At 41.7% G+C, this 13,575-nt stretch overlaps 1 protein-coding gene across 4 annotated transcripts in view; it reads left to right on the plus strand.

The window, feature by feature from the left end:
- The window catches only part of VCAN (versican), a 208,860-nt gene that overhangs the window by 13,045 nt on the left and 182,240 nt on the right, over positions 1-13,575 (plus strand). For all 4 annotated transcript variants that reach the window (XM_053298560.1, XM_053298562.1, XM_053298563.1 and 1 more), the window contains exon 2: positions 9,189-9,255. In XM_053298560.1, the coding sequence (XP_053154535.1) occupies positions 9,195-9,255 (61 nt within the window). In that variant the 5' untranslated portion in view covers positions 9,189-9,194. The remainder of the gene's footprint in view (positions 1-9,188; positions 9,256-13,575) is intronic.

Raw genomic sequence — 13,575 nt, forward strand, 5'->3', positions numbered from 1 at the left:
ATTTCTTGGAAACTTGATGGGAGAACACAAAGAAAAAAAGCCAGCTTTTGAGTTAATATATTTTTCTTCTTTCTCTGAATCACTAAATGGTTTAAAAAACATAGAAAATATATAATCTATGTCTATCTCGTAGTCGTTCATGGCAGCCAAGCATCAGCATCTGAGCTTTAATGCCCTGGAAACAATAGCTCTATTCAGATATCACATTGTGCATGTATTTATATTGTGACAATATACATTGTGTTGTATTAGTATACATCAACATTTTTTGTGTGAAAGACTGTACTATGCATCCATTTATTTTAAAACTGAAATGGGGTACAGGTCCCCTCAAGTGCAGGACACAGATAGGAAGTGTACTGTTGTATGTGAATTGAACACAATGTGTGAATAACTGTATATGTGTAGAACATACACAGATTCCATAAGAACATAGGAAGCCACCTTAAACTGAGTCAGACCACTAGTGCATTTAGCTCAGTATTATCTACACTGACTGACAGAGGCTCTCCAAGGTTTCAGGCAGGAGTCTTTCCCAGCCCTACCTGGAGATGCCAGGGATTGAATTTGGGACCTTCTGTATGCAAAGCTAAATCTCTACCACTGAGCTATGGTCCCATCTCCTCACATGCATTGAATTTAACATGTGAACATGGCTAATCTTTCCAGTATTTTCTTGTCAGGTCTGTGCAACAAGTGATCCAACAATGTGAAAAAAGTCAAACAGCTGTTTATTAAACAACCATGTATAAGTGTGTATTATGGCCTACCAAGTGCTTGAAAACCCTCTTGTTTCTCATATGCAAGTAGTGAAAGCAGAGGTTTACTGAGCCCTTGATGGGCTGCAATACATGCTTTTTGGCCTGTGTTAAGCCTGGTGTGTTAGAATTTGTACAGCTCTGCTGTGCACTGATATCTTTCTAACATGCCTCAGCTACTCCAGTGTGAGACAGATCTTTCATGAGCTCTGTGCAATGTGGAAATATTGTTAGTTTGGTGTGAACAGACATATGCAAAGGATCAAAGTATGCCTTTTCCATGGGATGGGCATCGTTTTGAAAATCTGTCAGCCAGTACTTAGAACACTGCAAGTGATAATGCGTTAATCAAGTTACAGTGATTAATGGAGTATAGTCCAAATTAACCAACTGGGAGCAACAGAGCAATTAATCAACTGGCAATAATGTGGTGAAACTGGCAAAGTTAATTAAATGGAAGGAAGAATATTCAAGCCATGGCATTTATGGTGCAGCCAATCAGCATTAAGTAATTAACAACCCATCCATTAGTCTAAAAAAAAAAAATTACCCCTGTGTGATGGTAAATCACAGAGAGTGCAAATACTCAAGATGGCTGTAATGATTTTCATCATAGAGTTTTAGTTGGCTAGGGAACAGTACTTGCTTAGTATTTACTCCTATTGACACTATGGGAGAATGGGTCCTTTTCATATTCCTTGAATACTAGTCAAGTCAGAGTCCTTTGGCATCTTAGAGACCAAGGTCACAATTCTAAGCTTAGTTACTAGAGAGCAAATCTCATGGAACTCAGTGGGGCTTACTTTTGTGTTAACATGTTTTAGATCACCCTGCACATGCTTTATATCTCCTGAATATATCATGCAGTATAATGATTTACTTTGCATGTGGGTGGGTAGCTTCATATGGAGTAAGGCTAGATCCTGTGGGACTTATTCATGGATATTGGGAGGGCTTCTTTATCAGTGGTCCTATACTGCCTCTTTAAGACTAGATGGAACAAAGCCCCAGTGAATACCAGTCTAGGGGCATCATTAGAGGTGGTGGTTCTTCCCACCTATCTATGTCAACAGATGTAAACTGAAATGAGGTCACTTCAGAAAGTTTTCACAAGCATGCTACATGTTCAGGGATCAACCAACTCTGTCAGTAAGGCAACACATTGGAGAAGAGGAGATTATAAACCAGGGGTGGCCAACCTGAGGCTCTCCAGATGTTGCTGTACTAAAGGTAAAGTGTGCTGTCAAGTCGATTTTGACTCTTCGTGCCCAAAGAGCCCTGTGGTTGTCTTTGGTAGAATACAGGAGGGGTTTACCATTTCTTCCTCCCGCACAGTATGAGATGATACCTTTCAGCATCTTCCTATATCGCTGCTGCCCAATAGAGTACCAGTGGGGGGACTACAGCTCCCATAATCCCCAGCCGCAAATTATGGTTGTTGGATGATGTGAATTGTAGTCCAACAACAGCTGGAGCATCTCAGGTTGCCCACCCCTGGTATCAACACAGCACCTCCCAGCTGGTCACCCTCATTCTGACTGGTTTGCTTCCACCTCATCTAGAAAAAAATTGGGTCCACCACAGCCTGTTTATGTGAGCAGGAGTGATGTACTCTGGACTATTTTGTTTATATTCTTTCTCCCTGAATGGTTTGTATTGCATTGCCAGTGAAGTTTTCTGGTTAAGATCACATAGGATTAATATGAAAACACCCTTAGAGGATAGATTCCCTGATTAATTTTATCTGTTTTGAAGTTTTCTTATTATATGCTATTTAGCAGACTACAGGTCATCAGTGGCAGTAGAAAAAATAACTAGCAAAAAAAAAGTATGAAGATGTACTGTGACATTTTTTACATTATTTTAAAGTGATGTTGTATTTGCTTAAGGCTTTGGCTCCTTTCAAGTTGCAACACGTAATATAGAAATTGTATCTTTAAAAAAAATGAAAAAGAGATAGAAATGGGATGTAGAAACTGGAGTGAAACATTGAGCCAGACTGACTGCCATTTGGGCATGTTCCTTCCCAGCTGGAAGAAGAGTCTGTCAGTTTGCCTGTAGGTTTGATGGCACCTGGTTAAAATGAATTATTTCCCCAATACATGGTTGTAATTGAAATTCTCAAACAAATTAATTCTAGTGGTTGCTACTGAAATTTAGGAAATGCTCCAGGTCTGATCAGACTAATTACAGGATAGCAGCTGATCTACCCTTCATTCTTGCACAAATTGGATTCCAGGATTTCCACCAAATTTCTCAAATGGAGAAAGAGCTTTATGCTAGCACTGCTACAGAGTGGGGTCACTACAGTACCTAGCCAGAGTTGCCTCTTTTTTAGTAGGAACCCCTTTTGTTGGTGAAAAATTATTCTCCAGGTAGGAGATTTGCTGTAAACACTTCTCCATTCTGGCTCCCCCACCCTTGGAAGTTTTCTCTCTCTGGACATGCCAGTGTATGGGGGTGGGGAAAGGATTGGTACAAGGGATCTCAAGCTAATTTCAATTACACTGGCATGCAACTTTGGTGTAATGAGCCACTCCATGGCTTTCATTGTCTTTTTGATTACTTGTGGCATTGACACTGGTGGCCCCAGAAGAGGACAGAAGCAGTCATTTCTTAAAATCACATTTACATTTATCTCCTGGGTGTTCTTGATTTGGGGAGAAGATTGGGGGGGGCAATCCTGAATTCATACAGAATTTAAAGACAGACACTTATTTAATCTCAGCCTCCACTTTGATATTTCACCTACAATTTAGGTGAAAATAGGTGAATTTCACCTATAATCCTTTTCCAGCAAGAAATATGTTCCAATGAGAAAGCTGAACAATATCACTTTTGCTCTGTTCCCATACTGATTTTCATTGCACAGAGATATTTTACACTTAATACCATATCTAAGACAATGGAAATCAATTGTAAGAGAATAACTATCTCCTTGGCCGGAATGCTTGTTCAGGATGATAGCAGATCTGTTCAAGATAGGACCATAGCCAGTGAGGAACACGTGATTTGCATACAAACGGTCCTAAGTTCAATTCCTGGCATCTTTAGGTAGCACTGGGAAAAGACTGTGGAGAGCTGCTTCCAGTCAATGTAGACAATACTGAGCTAGCTAGATCAGTGGGCTGACTTGGTATTAGATATGTGCATGGAACCGTCTCCCTTCAAGGTGATGGTGGTGGGAAGAGGGTGGCTTTAAGGATGGGGCAGGGTGCACTCCCTCCCCCCCCCACATTTCCTCCTCTGGCGCTCTGTGGATAAATAGTTCGACAGAGCGGCAGCGAAACTCCTTGCCACCCTGTTGTTTTTCTGACTGGAAGTGACCGGAAGTGCTGTGTGTGCGTGTGATCCCACCCCCATGTTCGAACTGGTTTGAACGTGGGGGTTCCAAACCTGTTTGGCATTCTTAGAACAGAACATTGAACAGGTGCATGCACATCCCCACTCGGTATAAGGCAACTATCGGAATATTGAAGAAATAGTAAGAAGTTTCAGAAAACATTTATTCATGTTGAGCCTAGAACTTTGGGATAACATTATGGGAGTCACCAAAAACATGCCATCCTCTTTTCTTGACATCTGACTTTAGTAATGCAGAAGTAATATGGGTTAGGAAAGTAATAATTTGGATTAAGAAAGGCCTGCAACCTAACCCAGCTCTAGCTCTAATTTCTACAGGTGAAACTCAGAAAATTAGGATATCGTGCAAAAGTCCATTAATTTCAGTAATGCAAATTAAAAGGTGAAACTGATATATGAGACAGACGCATTACATGCAAAGCAAGATAAGTCAAGCCTTAATTTGTTATAATTGTGATGATCATGGCGTACAGCTCATGAAAACCCCCAAATCCACAATCTCAGAAAATTAGAATATTACATGGAACCAAGAAGACAAGGATTGAAGAAAAGAACAATATCGGACCTCTGAAAAGTATACCGTATACTGTGCTTGACTGGCCAGCAAACCTGCCTGACCTGACCCCATAGAGAATCTATGGGGCATTGCCAAGAGAAGGATGAGAGACATGAGACCAAACAATGCAGAATTGCTGAAGGCCGCTAATGAAGCATCCTGGTCTTCCATAATACCTCATCAGTGCCACAGGCTGATAGCATCCATGCCACGCTGCAATGAGGCAGTAATTGCTGCAAAAGGGGCCCAAACCAAGTACTGAATACATATACATGCTTATACTTTTCAGAGGTCCGATATTGTTCTATTCTTCAATCCTTGTCTTCTTGGTTCCATGTAATATTCTAATTTTCTGAGATTGTGGATTTGGGGTTTTCATGAGCTGTACGCCATGATCATCACAATTATAACAAATTAAGGCTTGACTTATCTCGCTTTGCATGTAATGCGTCTGTCTCATATATCAGTTTCACCTTTTAATTTGCATTACTGAAATTAATGGACTTTTGCACGATATTCTAATTTTCCGAGTTTCACCTGTATTATCCAGTCCTGGAAAGGCAGTGGAATGTTCTGAAGTTGTGCTTGGCAACAGTGAACTTGGTGAACTTCCACCCAAGAGCTTGGTTCAAGCTCTCTTTCTCTTCAATTTTAGTGTTCCTCTTTGCTCCTCTCTTCCATATATTCCATATCACATTTGACTTTTTTTATGTTTCTCCTGATCTGTTAATGTAGGCAGAAACATCTAGTTTCAGAACATAACAACTAACTTGGATTGTGTTTGATGATAGATATCTGGCTTCTCTGATAAGATATCTGTTGTCATTTTGTCAAAACCTGCAATTCTATGGCCTCTTACTTCCTAAATCTCATCGTTGACAATAGGATTTACTTTTGAGTAAACATACATAGGTTTGGGCTGCAACTGCTGTGTTCAAATGATTATTTTGGTAAACTTAAAATGTACACAAAGATCCAATGTATTAGCAACATTTAAGTAGCCAGATTTTAAAAACATGTCTTCTGAAGTCTTGAAACAAAGATATTATTTCTACATATTTTTTGAAAAATCTGGAAACGGATTATAACCAGCGATTGCTTGTTACAGTATTTAGGCATATATAACAACCTTTTGTTGAAGGTTGTTGTGGTGGGTGGCCTTTTTTTTTTTTTGTATTTACTGCTGAGAACTAACTAGAGCCTCTGAATTGGGCGATATGTAAATTAAATTAAAAAATTGCCACCAAAACATATAATCAACCAATGGAATTATATGCCACAGGATGTGGTGATAGCTAACAGCCTGGATGGCTTTAAGAGGGGTTTAGATAAATTCGTGGAGGACAGTTCTATCAATGGCTACTAATCTGAGGGCTATAGGCCACCTCCAGCCTCAGAGGCAAGATGCCTCTAAATACCAGTTGCAGGGAGTAGCAATATGAGAGAGGTCATGCCCTCAGCTCTAGGGATGTACATGAGGAACCGGTTTGGTGGTCCGGAGGTCCGGGTAGTTTGGTGGCGGGGGTGGTGGTTTACCTTTAAGGAGCAGTGAGGGTGCTCTTACCTACCCCTGCCTCATTTCCCCCGCTGTGCCCAAAATTGCTGCGCGGGGCAGCAGTGTACCCTTTTGCCGCCCCGGTTGGTGTCAGACCGGAAGTGGCCGGTGTGCGTGCACATGTCACGCATGCACATGTGCATTGGCTACTTCTGGTCTGGTGCTGACTGGGGCGGCAAGAAGGTGTGCTGCTTCCCTGCACATCAATTTTTGTTACAGTGTCGGTGGGGGAAATGTGGTGGGTGGGTAAGAGCACACTCCCTGCTACCAAAAGGTAAAACTCCACACTAGCCACCGAAACATCCGCCCTCTGGACTTTGCACATCCCTATGCAACTCTTGCCTGTGGGCCTCCTAGAGGCATCTGGTGGGCCACTGTGTGAAACAGGATGTTGGACAAGATAGGCTTTGGGCCTGATCCCGCAGGGTTTTTACTTATGAATGCAGTATATATAAATATTCACAGTGACTGGAATTTGAAAAACACCTCAATTGATCCAATCTAGCTTCTCTCTTAATCAAACTCAGGTCATCAAAGAGACGTCATTTCAGGCTGCTGACAGTGTTAAAACGGTCATAGGATTCTTTTAAGAGGATCAGCATGCATAATGAAATGTATACTAACAGTGGCTGCAAAGACAAGTTACCCACATTTACTCCACAAATGGGATCTAAGCAATCATAACTGTGGGCTGGATTTCAGCCAGTATCTTACAATACTCGCTGGATATGAAAGTTACTTTTCATTACTACTGGATAAGTGGCTAGAAGAGTAATTGAGAAGTGAGAAATACTGACATGAAGTTTTTGACTTCCTTGTACAGTTGATTTATTTTTCATGTTGTTCATACTGGAAAAACTGCAGAATTACATTTTGGAAGTTTAACTCTCTGTATATGTCATGAAACAAAAACTGTTGCTACTATCATGTGGTATTTATATATCACATACATCCACATTGTGTATTCTTTAGCTTATGGATTCTTCTCTGTGTGGTGTGTGGTGTGCCTTGTACCAAAGGAGTCACAAAAACTTGTGTTAATATGTCAAAGGCAAAGGGGGCCTATGACATCCTAGGGTCCCCCCTCCCCCCGATTAGGGCAAAGGTGAGGTATTGGGATGAGATGGCATGACATCCTGTAACAGAAAGGTCACAATAGGTTATCTTGGAAAAATGTTGTAAAATCAGGATGTGAGAAGGAGCCATCCAGAGGACCAGAACAGGTGTGAAGGTACTTTGAATGCAACCTAAGCAAGCTTTGGTCAAACATGTTCAGCCAAGTACTGCAAGCAGGTGTGAGCATTTATGACAATGGAGCAGAGGTACCTTTGTATCCAAATAGGAAAAGCCTATTCATGCCTGGGATACAAAGTTACCCCAGCACTTTTTCCACCTTACGATCACTACTTGATATTTGGGAGTATTGTGTGTTGGGATGTCAGTGACAGTGTCCTAAAAGGACACCATTACAGAATTAAAAACATTCGAGTTAATGAACAAAATGTTCTGTGAGGGCTGAGATCTGCCCCATGGCTGCTATTGAGGGTTAAAATTAGCAGTCATCAGAACCTCCAAGTTTAGGACTATATAGTAACACTCAAATGCCTTTACTGTCTTGAAATGCTGCTACCAGTAAGGTTTTCTAGGGCAGTCACTGTACAGTAAAATAATGCAAATATGTGTGATACGCTTGTTTAGAAAGAATTAATATACAGTGGTCCCTCGACTTACGAACTACTCGACATAAGTATTTTTCGAGTTACAAACGGCAGTTTTAGATCCGCTTTTAGATGCGGTTTTTTCGACTTACAAATTTTTAGATGGGGTTTCCTCGACTTACGAATTTTACATGCGGTTTCCTTGACTTGCCTGCCTGTTTACTGCCTGTTTATTCTTGAAAAGAAATGTTCCTGTGCAGTTTGCAAGCCTTACTGGGGGTCTGGGTCTTTTTTCTAGGCTCCGGAACGCATTAATCCGTTCCCAATGCATTCCTGTTGGAAACCGCTTTTCGACTTACGAACTTTTCGACTTACAAATGTGCATTCGGAACGGATTAATTTCGTAAGTAGAGGGACCACTGTATAATGGTTTTTATATGATATGGAGGATTGATGCAGGGTATAATTTTAAGATTGGGACTTGATCCAGTTTGTGAGATAACCTTGAGAATGAGCTTGTGCTCTAGGCATCATCATCAGTGGATGAGGCCCCTGTTGCCAGGGCAGGTGTACCCATGGCTGGATAGAAAGAACTGGAATTCCAATGTTGGACTAAAGAGTCCTGGCAGATTCATAGTGATGGTGTACAGCATCTTGGGCTGCCAGAGATGGTTAAAACAGGAGTCTTAAGTAGAGGTTGTCCCTATTGGAGTTATTGGCTGACTACAGAGCATGGTCAAGGAACTCCTTTCACAAAAACTAGCAATCAGCTTTTTGGATAGCGGCATCTTGTTTATTTACAGAAGTGTCGTGGGCATCTGCATGACTGTTTCCAGTGGAACTGGGGGAGGGCAAAAGCTTTAACCCTATATTTACTTACCTGGGAGTAAGCCCCATTTAATTCAATGGGAATTTCTCAATTGGTAGAGGACAAATGCCTCCCTTGTCCCCACTTTGGACTTGCAGTGCCCCTGTAAAATACTCCTTCACTTGGGGAGGATGGGGTCATAGCTCAGTAGCAGAGCATCAGTTTGCATGCAGAAGACCCTAGGTTCAATCCCTGAAATTTCTAGGTACGGCTGGGAGGCCTCTCTTGCCTGAAACCTCTGCCAGTCAGTGTAGACAGTACTGAGCTAGATGGACCAATGGTCTGATTCAGTAAAAGGCAGCTTCCTGTATACTTGTGTCTCACTTTATAAATCCGTACAATTACTGGAACAAGTATTTATTTACTTAGAACTCTTTATAAGTCTATGTTAAAATGCATTTAATTTATAATGTGTTTTCATTATTTGTAGGCCAAGATGTTAAAAAGTATCTTATGGATGTGTTGGAGCTTAGCCATGACATATGCATTCCGCAAAGGTAAGGATGGCATGCAAGGCAATATTTGGATGATGCAAATTCTGATCTGATGATGATGCAAAACATTGTGGCTTTGATTCTGAAATTACTTACAAGCTAAACTTGTTTTTAACTGAAGATCCAATCTAGGTAGAGCTATCATCCAACCAAAGCCTCACTACGATTGTGTGCCTCTGCTATTTAAATTTTTTGGAAACTCAATAGAACAAAGAGCACTTCTATTTTAAAGCCATGTGACAGGCAGAAACTCAACCAGTGAAGCATTTTTCAACTTGGAATTTTAATGCTGTTGTAACTTTTACCTTTTAAACTTGTCACACAGCTGTTAAAAGTACAAAAACTTTGTAAGAGTAAAGGTGGTGCCACCAGTTTATTGGAAGTACGTATATGCCCATTACTCTAAAGTACTTGGAATAGTGGGTACTATTTGTTTAATTACTGATCCACACTTTCATTTCTGATCCCTTTGTCTTGATAGGAGTTTTTAAAAGTGGAAGGAAAATAATTTTACACAATAAGGTGTGCCGCTTTTTATCTTGACAGAAGCTCCTGTGCCTCTGATAGGTGCTTGATTGTGAGAAATTTAGGAACATAGGAAACTGCCATATACTGAGTCAGACCATTGGTCTATCTAGCTCAGTATTGTCTTCACAGATTGGCAACGGCTTCTCCAAGGTTGCAGGCAGGAATCTCTCTCAGCATCTTGGAGATGCTTCATCCCCTGAGGGGAATATCTTGCAGTGCTCACACATCAAGAGTTTCTTGAACTTCAGGGATAGGAAAAAGTAGTACTGTACCTGCTAATCACAATACAGGTATTAAAGACATAGAAGTCTCTGTCTGGAAAGGACATGGCAATTTGATTCTTGCTTGTCTGCCAGTGCTGGCCTCTGTCTCCTTTTGCTTGCTTCTGCTGGAGTAGTTTTTAAGCACACAATCCAAGTCTCCAGACTTCTGGTGTGCCCTTCCCTGAACAGTACAGACTGTTCCAATGGGAAGCAGAAGAGAGAGGCAACATTTTATGTTATATGCTCTTTAGCCCTGTTCAGAAATTTGAAAAAATGCAGATAATCAATGTGTGAAAGCGAGAGTGGAATTATTATTGTTTCTATACCACTTTTCCACAAAAAAGTTCTCAAAGAAAATAGGCATAAGATAGTTCCCTGTCCTCAAAGGGCTCACAATCTAAAAAGAAGCACAAGGTAGATACCAGCAACAGCCACTGCAAAGGTGCTGTACTGGGGTTGGATAAGGACAGTTGCTCTCTCTCCCACTAAATATAAGAGAGTCACCACTTCAAAAGATACCTCTTTATTATTTTTATTATTATTTATTTTATTATTATTATTTTACATTTTATATCCCGCTCTTCCTCCAAGGAGCCCAGAGCGGTGTACTTCATACTTACGTTTCTCCTCACAACAACCCTGTGAAGTAGGTTAGGCTGAGAGAGAAGTGGCTGGCCCAGAGTCACCCAGCTAGTATCTTGGCTGAATGGGGATTTGAACCCGGATCTCCCCGGTCCTAGTACAGCACTCTAACCACCACACCAACCTGGCAGGGCCATACCTGTTGTTCCTGCCCCAACTTCTATGTGTTAATCTTGAGTTTCACAAACACATTACAAAAGACAGCATAATACCACTCTCTATTTTTCTATGTAAATCACTTTGACAACTTTAATGTTGAAAAGCCGTACAGTAGATGATAAGAATAAGCTTTCATGTCAGACATTAGCATGTGATAATTATCTCTGTGGTGTAGAAAACTTCACCTTATCATATTTGCACATCAGCATAGCTGGTGTTCTTCTGGTCAGTGGCAAATATCACATTACATGAATAGCTGGTGGTGGTTAAACCAGCTAGTTTTAAGCTGGTTTATGGCTCCTTTACCACTTGCAAAGTCACTACATGGAAAAATGGTTATGTGCAACTTGTGATCGCACACACATGCTTTTTAAACATCCTATGTACATAGAGCAAAACATACGTTTATACATGAGAATCTGCACACAGATTGCATGCTAAACAGAATGCTGATTCTGTATGATTATTTTACCATATTAAATGCTACTTTGCTTCAGCTGGTTCAACTGGCTTGTGGATTTTGACTCTTAATGTCAAAATGGAAATCTTAAAGTAGCTAAAGTGGTGGTTTAATAACGGACTAAACCAAGTGTGATGTCAGTGGTGGCATAAATTAAATATTTGTAAGTGAGTGTTAACTTTATGAGGAGTGGTAGGGCAGAAGAAAAATCTTATTCAATAACAACGGTCAGAATTGATTGACCTTTCTTACATTGCCTTCCCAACCGCTTTTAGTAGTCTGTTTTTCCTGAAACCTCCCTGCCCTTTTTTACTGAAATGCACAAATACCATCTGTCTCTTCAGTTTTTAAACAAAAAATAAATAAATGTTTAGTTTGAGGAGAATAATGTTATCCCATGTAGAGGGATAACTACTGTCACATTTCCATCAATGTTCATATAATACTAGAAAAATTGTATAGATCCATTATCTGGAGTCATTCATTGGGGTCTTCTTGTGCAGGCGTAGGGATGTGCATGGAACCGGCGGTTTTGCTGGTTCGACAGCGGGGATGTGTCTAGCTTTAAGAGCGGGGGAGGGTGCACTTACCCCTCCTGCTTTCCCCCCGCCAGCATCCATTTTTTCAAAAGCCCATTGGAGTGGCTGGTGTGTGCAGGCGCATCAGACTTCCAGTCATAACCGGACAACGGGGGCAACAGGGTGGCAGGGAGGTACACTGCTGCCCTGATGGGCTTTTGAAAAAAATGGATGCTGGTGGGGGAAAAGCGATGGGAGGGGTAAGTGCACCCTCCTCTGCTCTTAAAGCTAGACACACAGGAGAGGAGAGCTGGTCTTGTGGTAGCAAGCATGACTTGTCCCCTTAGCTAAGCAGAGTCTGCCCTGGTTGCACATGAAAGGGAGACTAGAAGTGTGAGCACTGCAAGATATTCCCCTCAGGGGATGGAACTGCTCTGAGAAGAGCAGAAGGTTCCAAGTTCCCTCCCTGGCTTCTCCAAGATAGGGCTGAGAGAGATTCCTGCCTGCAACCTTGGAGAAGCCGCTGCCAGTCTGTGAAGACAATACTGAGCTAGATGGACCAATTGGTCTGACTCAGTATATGGCAGCTTCCTATGTTCACCCCCACCGCCCTCAAACCTCCCTGCTGTGGTTCTGTGCACTTCCCTAGTGTAGGCTCCTGTAGAGACAGATCCTCAAGACATAAACATCCAGTCAGGTGAGTGGGTGGGGCCAGCAAGTGCAGCCATGACAGCCCCCCAGTGGACAGCTGTCTGCAGAGGGTTTATGCAAAGCTGTCTCAAAAGATTCCGAGAAGCCTCTCTTGTAAAATAGCTCTCGTCTGTAGCTATTTAGTATTCGTCTTCAAAGAAGCCAACCAATATTTAATAAGTAACAGAAGTGTGTATTATTTGTATATGTTTCATATGTGTATGAAACATGTATGCATGTATGTGGTGTTCCATGCCACCACATTCAGACGTATACGCACTCATAAATATTACTGCTGCAGATGGAATGTACATTTGCCTTGTTCCACATGATTTGCAGCCGGAGCTTGAGAAGTAACTGATCCTTCACTATGCCTGGTTTACATCCTCCCTGTCTTTACTGTATGAACGTAGCCACAAGCCATCTGGTGGAACAGAGAGGTTTTTGTTAGGATTCAATTTATTGCCTTCATTGTCAAAGTCCAAAGCAAGTTTTTGCAGGTAGGCCTGGATATTTCTTTATATCTGCTTTGACAATCTGTGTGTTAACAGTGTGACCCTAAGGGGCTGCATTACACCTGATGAAATACTTGCACAGAAAGCACCTTTCATGCAAGTGATAGCTGGTGACCCACTAGTGGTGCCCAGGGATGCTCTCACCCCTGGACTTCTGGGCCGAGGTCCAGGGCCTCTACAGCCCCTGGGGACTCCCCAAATCTGCTTTAGTCTGTCCTGGGTGGTGTGACTGCCTGGCCGAGCATGATGATGCTTAATTTGCAGGGGTGGGGGCCTTCTAAAGGGCTTCAAGTCCAGGCACAGAAATTACCTAGGTGTATTTCTGGTGGTGTCTGGGGCAGGACGGGCGGATGGGTAGGCAGAACAACGTGTGTGAGAGTGAAACTGACTTACAGAGAAATATTACTCTTGAATATATTCAAAATTAAATGGCAAAGGAGTGTGTCTTCATAGCATTTGTTGTCATCTCCCCACAGAGCCCAGTTAGGCAGTACACACAGATCGTGTGTAGAGCCTCAAGGAATAGCCATATGTGGTAAACACAGGAT

This window comes from Hemicordylus capensis, chromosome 2 (assembly GCF_027244095.1).
Source record: "Hemicordylus capensis ecotype Gifberg chromosome 2, rHemCap1.1.pri, whole genome shotgun sequence".
NCBI lineage: Eukaryota > Metazoa > Chordata > Lepidosauria > Squamata > Cordylidae > Hemicordylus > Hemicordylus capensis.